The sequence below is a fragment of the Octopus bimaculoides genome, chromosome 14, assembly GCF_046866305.1.
Source record: "Octopus bimaculoides isolate indiv1 chromosome 14, ASM4686630v1, whole genome shotgun sequence".
In the NCBI taxonomy this organism is placed as follows: Eukaryota; Metazoa; Mollusca; class Cephalopoda; order Octopoda; family Octopodidae; genus Octopus; species Octopus bimaculoides.
In genome coordinates, this window is record NC_142941.1 from 60891335 (window position 1) to 60899678 (window position 8344).

General features: G+C 35.4%; 1 protein-coding gene across 1 annotated transcript; it reads right to left on the reverse strand.

The window, feature by feature from the left end:
• Positions 1–4606: 4606 nt before the first annotated feature.
• On the reverse strand, positions 4607–7886 carry LOC106876383 (large ribosomal subunit protein mL64). Its single transcript, XM_014924896.3, has 2 exons — positions 7373–7886; positions 4607–5007 (listed from the first exon to the last, which is right to left on the reverse strand). The coding sequence occupies exons 1-2, from the start codon at positions 7825–7827 to the stop codon at positions 4716–4718; spliced, it is 747 nt and encodes a 248-aa protein (XP_014780382.1). The 5' UTR covers positions 7828–7886; the 3' UTR covers positions 4607–4715.
• Between the last annotated feature and the right edge of the window lie 458 nt (positions 7887–8344).

Below are 8344 nucleotides of genomic sequence, written 5' to 3' on the forward strand. Positions count from 1 at the left end.
TGCAGCAACAACAGCAGCAGCAACAGCTTCACAAGTTAACAAGGAACCAAATCTCATTTGAAATCACACATTAGTCTGAAAAAAAAAAAGACCAAATATGGGATGGTCATGGTTGGAACACTTTTGACCAAATGTCTGCTGGACGAAAACTGATATGGGCTTAATCAAAAACTATAACAGGAGCTAGACAGTATTGTACAGTCAGGAATTGACATTCACCATAAGCCTGTATAGACGCACACACACGCACCACCACCACCACCACCACTGTCATCATCATCAAGGTCATCATCCTCATCATCATCATCATCACCATCATTATTTAATGTTCGCTTTCCCATGCTTGCATGGGTCTGATGCAATTTGCTAGGACAGGTTTCCTCTGGCTGGATGCTCTTCCTGTTACCAACCCTTACCTATTTCCAAGCAAGGCAATATTTCCCCATTTTTTTTCTCACAGAAAACTGGTATGAACAACAACTTTATGATGGTGATGCTCGTTTATAGCCATGGTGTCAAGACAAGTCTACACACAAGCATACAAATACACACACACACATATAGGGTGGCCCAGGAGTAACTGAACTCTAATTATTGTTAAAGGTTACAAATAAATGGAACAGAAATTTTTATTACACAAGGCTACAGCAAATGTTCAAAACATAAACCATTATTTGCAACACAGTTTGGACATCGTTCAGTAGTTGAATCAGTTACTTTTTTGCACAATTCCAGTGCTCTATTTCAAATCATTGAGAGTTTTTGGTTTAGCACTGAAGACCTGATTTTTGAGTATTCCCCAGAGAAAGAAGTCTGGAGGACTGAGGTCTGGGGACCTTGCAGGCCATTCCATGGGTCCTGTCCATCTGCCCAGAAAATGTTCATCAAGCAATATTCAATAAATTCAATAGGGTTTGGTTACTTCTGGGCCACACTGTGTATTTCAGTTTCTGTCTACCAAATCCATTCACAAGATTTCATCCCATCCTGGGCTATTGTAAAAGACACACACACACAGGGTGTCATGTAGTGGGACTGAACCTGAGACCACCACATGGTTGGGAAGCAAACTTATCACCCACACATGAAATATATTTATATTTTATTTTCCCTGTATCTAAGGGACGTGAGCACTTTCACACACACACACACACCACACACACATGTACACTGACACACACATGCATATATATATACACATGCATATACATATACACATGTATATGCACACATATATATACATATTTGATTGGTATTTATATATATATATATATATATATATATATATATATATATATTACATACAAAAATAAGAGGAATGACCAGCAAAAGTGGACTCCTATATGCTAGAAATAGATGCCGAATCATCTAACCATGAAGAATATGTTCTCAGTAAAAATTTCAGCGAGACAACAGACTGTAAAAGGGCAAGACGAATGAAAAAATACTAATAGAACATATTCTTCGTGGTTAGATGATTCGGCATCTATTTCTAGCATATAGGAGTCCACTTTTGCTGGTCATTCCTCTTATTTTTTAAAATATGCTAGACCACTGGTTTTAATTGATTAATATTATTATTAAATTTTATATATATATATATATATATATATATAACATGCATCTATATTTGTGTGTGTGTGTGTGTGTGTGTCTCCATGGTGACAGCTACGTCTACATGTCTGAGGAAACACCTTCCCATTATTTTTACTATCTCCACTACCTCTTTTTCTCTTCTCACCTCCATGTCACCACATGAACATTTCATCAAGTTGCACATGTAACCATTTCCATCCTCCATCTATCCATCCGTTCATCCCTGTATGATTTCACCTTTCGCTCCATGATCTCACCCACCCCTCGCGACACACTCATTCACTCATGCATGGCAACCCGATTCTATGTAACCAGCAAATGCTCCTGCCACGGCACTGTATGCATTTGTTGTTGCTGTTGTTGATCAGTCTAGACTCATCATTTCTAATGATAATAATAATAATGATAATGTAATAGTAATTACAGAAAATAGAATGTTGATGATGATGATAAATAATGATAATCATAAACTATGATAATGATAATGTCAATAATGACTGGAAAGATAATGATGATGATGATTATGGTAATTACAATGATGATGATGATAAAGATAACTGATAATGATGAGGACAATTATAATGATGATTAGGACTAAGGTGATTACAACTATGCTGATGACAAAGATGACAATTTCAACAATGAAGGTGGTGGTGATGACAACTACGACAATGATGAAGTCGATAAGGTCGATATTGATGACTGATGACAGTGACTATGATGATGATAATGATGATCATAACGATGACAGATAATCATGACAACTCCAATGGCAGTGATAACGATGACGACGTCGATGGTAATGTAAACAAAATTTTAAATAAACTAAAAGAAAAAAAAAACACAACCCTCTGTTTGCTCACAGATTTCCCTTGTTTTTTTTTGTTTTCTTTCCTATTTCCTTATTTTATTTGTTTACTAAGTTTTAATCATTGGTCTGTGGCCATACTGGAGTCTCAATTTCAAAGATATTTTTTTTTTCTGGAGCCCTTGGGCCCATAAGTTGGTTATCTGGTTTCCAAGGTGTAAAAATGATTGAAATTACAACTTTACCCCCTGTTGCAAGGTTTGTGGCCATTTTTGAGGGGAAGGAATCAAGTTGATTACATTGCACCCCCACCCCCGCCCCGTACTTGACTGGTATTTTATTCTATTGAACCCCCGAAGGGATGAAAGGCATAGTTGACCTCAGCAGGATTTGAACTCGGCATGTAAAGAGTTTGAAGAAATGGCACTAAGAATCTTTGTGCTATCATATATTTCTGCATGTGTGTGTGCGCACACATATCTTTGTCAACGTTTGATGACTGGTGTTGGTTTGTTTATGTTCATGTAGTGTAGCAGTTTGGCAAAAAGAGACTGATAGAATAAAAAGGAAGCACAGGGGCTTATTTATTCCACTAAACCACTGGTCCTCAAGTGGGGTTCACATAAGATTTTGGTGTTAAAATGTATGTACAATAACTTCGATGATATTGAGTCATCTCATAAATAATGTGGTTTTTTTTCAATTGCATGAACTAAAAGTTGGAGGGGGATGGGATAAACTACCTGCATCAACTTGCTATAAAAGCAGGTAGTAATTTTACCTTATTCTTATTCTTAGTGCAAATTTTGAAGAGTGCTGTTCGATTTTTAACAGATATTTTTTCAAAGCTATAATGGAAGTGACAAAGGAGCATATTTGGCATATTTTGTTTTGTGAGTTCAATAAATGCAACGACGCAACAGAAAGTGCAAGGAATATTAATGCAGTATTTGGGGATTGGACAATAAGCGTACGCCAGTGTTAATGGTGGTTCCAGAAACTGCAGCCTAGAAGACAAACCTCATCCTGGAAGATCTGTAGAGTTTGATGAGGACATCCTGCAAACTTTGGTGGGACAAAATCCCATCGTAACAGTTGAGGAACTAGCAGAGAAGCTTGGATTTGGTCTTTGAACCAGTCATTCACATCAGCGCTAGAAGAAAAATGACTATCTTTGGTTTCAAAATGAAAGGTGTTCTTCCATCAGGATAATGCTTGATCACATTACAACAAGGATGACATTCCAAAGGCTGGAGCAGTTTGAATGGGAAACGATGCCCCACCCACCATATTCGCTAGACATTGCCCCATCTGATTATCATTTATTCTGCAGTCTTCAAAATGATTTGGACGGAAAAAATATGAATTCTATAGATGATGGATGTCAGAACAGTACTGAAGGAGTATTTTTCATCACGGATAAGTGAATTTTGGAAGAGGGCCTTGGAAGTCTACCAGATAGATGGAAGAGCATTGTAGAAAATGAAAGAGAGTATAGTTTAGATTAAAAAAGAATTTTGTTTATCTTAATTTTGAAAAATAAAAGAAGTGTTTATGGGATGACTCAATATACAAAATATTTTAATTTTTTTACACAGTTCCTAATAACATTTAATTAAAAAAATATAATAGGATTTTTTAAATATCAAATAGTAATGAGGGTCCATCCAAAGGTAAAAAAATTGTTGAGGGCCACTGCTCTAAACCCTTCAAGGTGGTGATCCAGTATAGCCACAGTCCAATAACTGAACCAGTAAAAGTATAACAAAAAAACAAAAACAAAAAAAAAACTAGACTACTGTAAGATCTCAAACTCTAAGGAGGTAGAGAGGCAGTCAGGTTTATCAAGGGGACAAAGGGTTAAGATGCTTGTGAACTGAAGGTTCGAGCAAATTCTTAAAGAGGAGCTGCATGACTACATATTTCTAGATATAGTGAATAAAAGAAGTGATGGTCATCATTAGAATGTTTGAACACAGATCTGCAGGATCATAGCCAACTTGGAGGCTAAACAACAAGGGAGCTTCTGTATGGTGAACTGACCTTGGTGGAATTTGAACTTAGACCATAATAAGAAATAGCAATCACACCCTACTATCTTAAAAAAAAAAAGGAAAAAAAAAAGAGGTCATGGTAGGAATGCCTTTGATCATAGTTTTACTTGATCAGGGCTGACCTGGGTTTAAACAATAACAACACATCTTTAATTTTCGTTTTTTTCTTTTTATTTTTGTTCAATAAATAAATGTAAGTCCTAATTACACGATTCAACACAGAACACATTTCAAACATTGTATAAAATATATTTAATTTAAGATTCTTTATTGCCCATCGATAACCTGGCAGTAACTTTTGCCATTTTCTCAGCTTTCTTCTGTTGTTTTGCTGCTTTCTTTTCTGCAGCCTCTTTCTCAGCCAACATTTGCTTGAATTTTTCGTCGCGTGGGTCCACCGAATAACCAAAGTATGCTCGTGCCTCTTCAAGAAGCTTGGCTTTCTTTTCTTCCTGTTTCTTCTGTAACAGTTGTTTCTGTTCAGTCTGCTTATGAAATTCGGCAATCAATTTTGGCATAGCTTTCATATTCTCTTTGATTCTCTGCTCTCTGTAAAGGATAAACAAATAACAGAATTTTAATTACAGAATATAAAAACAAAAATATCTATGTAAAAAAATCTTAATCCTAAACATTTAAATTATAACAGCGAGAACTACATTGCCTTTCATCCTGCCAAGGCCAAGTCCTGGGTTCTGAGTTAAACTTTTGAAAGTGGTATTCCAACATAGTCACAATCCAATGGCAATTAAGAAAGTAAAAATAAATTTTAAATCCAAAATACTTAATGGAAATTTAATAGCAGGAATATGGCTCCTAGTTTCAGACTCAGTTCCACTGTGTGGAACCATTAGCAAGTGTCTTCAACTATAGCCCTGGGCCAACCTTTGCTATGTGAGTGAATTTTTTAGACAGAAGCTGTGTGAAAGCCAATTCTAAGTATATATATATATTATTTATGCGTCCTTTCAAACCCTAGCCAGGCTCATGGGCCCGGTTTCCTGGTTTCTATGGCGTATGTGTTCCCCCCAGCTGGACAGGACGCCAGTCCATCGCAGCATTACTCAAGAAACAGGAAGAAAGAATGAGAGAAAGTTGGGGCGAAAGAGTATAACAGGGGGTCACCATCTCTCTCTTTCTCTCTGTATATATACATTCTGTACTTACACATGTATAAGTAGCACTATTTATATCTGATTTTAACTGAAAAAACTGGGATGCAACTTATACACGGAGCAAAAAGATAAAGCTTAATAGTTGGGAAAAAAAATTTATACCAAGATTTAACATTAAATTAGCGGCGTAACTTATACGGTGTATGTATGTATGTATATGTATATATATATGCATAAATAAATGTTTAATAATCGTGAAAACAAATTTTAGGAAGCAGTTTGGCAATGATGGATTACCTCCCTTGAATTCAATATTTGTGTCACGAGGGATCACACACACTATTCTAAAATAGCTTAACTAAAACTGTGTCAAAACGAGAAAGCAACCAAGGTCAATGTTTAGGGGTCATTAAACCTTATTTCTTAAGCTTGATGTCACGTTCGATAAAATTTAGTTTCATATTTCTATTGTTACAATTGGGGTGGGGGGTATAAAGACTCAACAGGAATAAATAAAAATGAATGGCCTAGTTACTAAAATGCGATATTACAAATAAATGTTTATATAGTGCTTGCAAAGGGCCTTAACTGGTAGTTTGCCGATTCAAATTTATAGTCAATGAATTAAGAAAATTACCCGAATGGACACGAAGTTTACTAAACATCTTTGATAGTAATAATTAGCGGCAATTTAAACAATTTAAAATGTATTATAAAATATTTAGAATATATAAAAAGCTCAGGATAGTCTAAGCTGGGCATGGAGCGCGTGTAGACTGACACGTGACTAGATGGACAAAATATACACTTGCTGGACCTGCTAGAGATAGTACTCAAGTTAGCCTCAGATCACATAATATCGTCTTAAATGAAAGACGACAAAGTGTACAATACGATCCTCGATACACCATTGTCTAATTGAAAGTTGAAATTATCCCGCTAAAAAGCTTTTTAAATCATAGTTCTATTTAAGAAGGACTGTTCTAGGGTCCACGCTGCCAAATTTTGATTACACACACAATTTTATATATTATATAAAATAGTTTGGTTCGGTCCCATGCAACTTAAAGTTTCGTAGGTCTAATATATTTATATACATGCATGTTTTACACACACATACATTTATATACGTATGTATATATATATGTCACTTAAATGGTCAGCTAACAACGAAAATACGTGAATAAGATCCACGCGACTTTTTCCCTCCTGAAATTTGTTCTTCGTAATCATCAAAGTCTTTTCAATATTGTCTGTGTAATAAAGAGGAGCCTCAACATCATTCTTCTATTAGTCACCTACTCGAGTGAGTACACAACTAAAATACACAGCGAGTTCTATAACTGTAGCATCCTTTTGAATTGCTTGTGTTATTGCATGGTCAAAGGTGAATGAATCATTCCAGTAAATATATATATATATATATATATATATATATATATACATACATACACAAAACGCTCGTGTTTGTATATATATTATGTGAATGTCGATACTTGCGAAATTGAGTAATAACAGAAACTAATTTCACCAGTATATTATCATACTCTGGTTCTGTACAGAGCATTAAAAAATCGTGTTTGTAAACTCAAATGCAAAAACATATATGTACTGTGTGCACTTTGTGTGAATGTGTAAAACAAAGAAAATATAAGACACGATGGTTACAGCCGGAAAGACTGAATATCATCAGGTTGTTCGCTAACGGCTGAAATAGAACTAAAATAACATGAAAAACTATATAACGTTTTTAATTTCTGCAGCAAGAAGTACAGAATAACCTTTGTTTAATTAATTACCTTAATTTCACTTTTTCTTCTTCCGTCTCTCTTTCCACTCTCAATTTTTCTAACATGACATGAACAGGTACTTCGTATTTCGCTTGTTCTTCAATTAGTTCTCGCATTTCTGCTTTCGATGGCCACATAGAGGCCGGATCGAGGTTGGAGCTGCTCCCAAATTTAGCAAATATTCGCCTGCGATAATGCTTCTTATTGTCAGATTCTCTTTCACCAAAATTCGGAGGAAATTCATTGTATAGTTTTGCTTTGAGAACGGGAGAAAGTCTTGAGACATCACGAATTTGATTCAGTTCATCGGTATCTATTTCTTCATCTAACAAACGAGGTTCAGATGTTGTTACTTCAGTACTGTAGCGAAACAAGGAACAGTCAGGTAACCGCACCTGTTTGAACTGTAAACTCCTTATGTCTCCTTTGACCGCATGGAAAAGTCGACCACGCAGGGTCGCCATTTTGGTATTCTTTTTAAACTTCACACGGTTTTTTTTTTATTCAATGAGAGTAACTTCCCTTGGTACGTTAATGTCTGGCAAGCATTCTCCCCCACCTCTCTCTCTCTCTCTCTCTCTCTCTTTCTCTTTCTTTCTGTGTTCGCGTGCGTGTATAATATCTTGTTTCAGGCATTTGATTATGGCCATGCTGGGGCACCGCCTTGAAGGGTTTCAGTTGAATGTATCGACTCCCCAGGACTTAATTTCTTTTTAAAACCCAGTACTTATTCTATCGTTAAGCTACGCGGACGTAAACAAACGAACAGCGGTTGGCAAGTGGTGGTAGGGGACAAAAATATAAACACACACACACATGCATATGAAAATATAAATATATATATGCGTATATATATATATATATATATGCATATATATATACAAATATATATGCGTATATATATATATACATATATATGCATATATATATATATATATATATATATATATATATATATATATATATATATACATATATATA

What these genes read in the sequence shown, in the direction of transcription:
- LOC106876383 (XM_014924896.3), bottom strand. Translation starts at nt 7,827, where the DNA reads ATGGCGACCCTGCGTGGTCGACTTTTCCATGCGGTCAAAGGAGACATA. An exon ending in GAAGAAAAAGTGAAATTAAG is followed by an intron (nt 5,008 to 7,372) that starts GTAATTAATTAA and finishes TATCCTTTACAG; the next exon opens with AGAGCAGAGAATCAAAGAGA.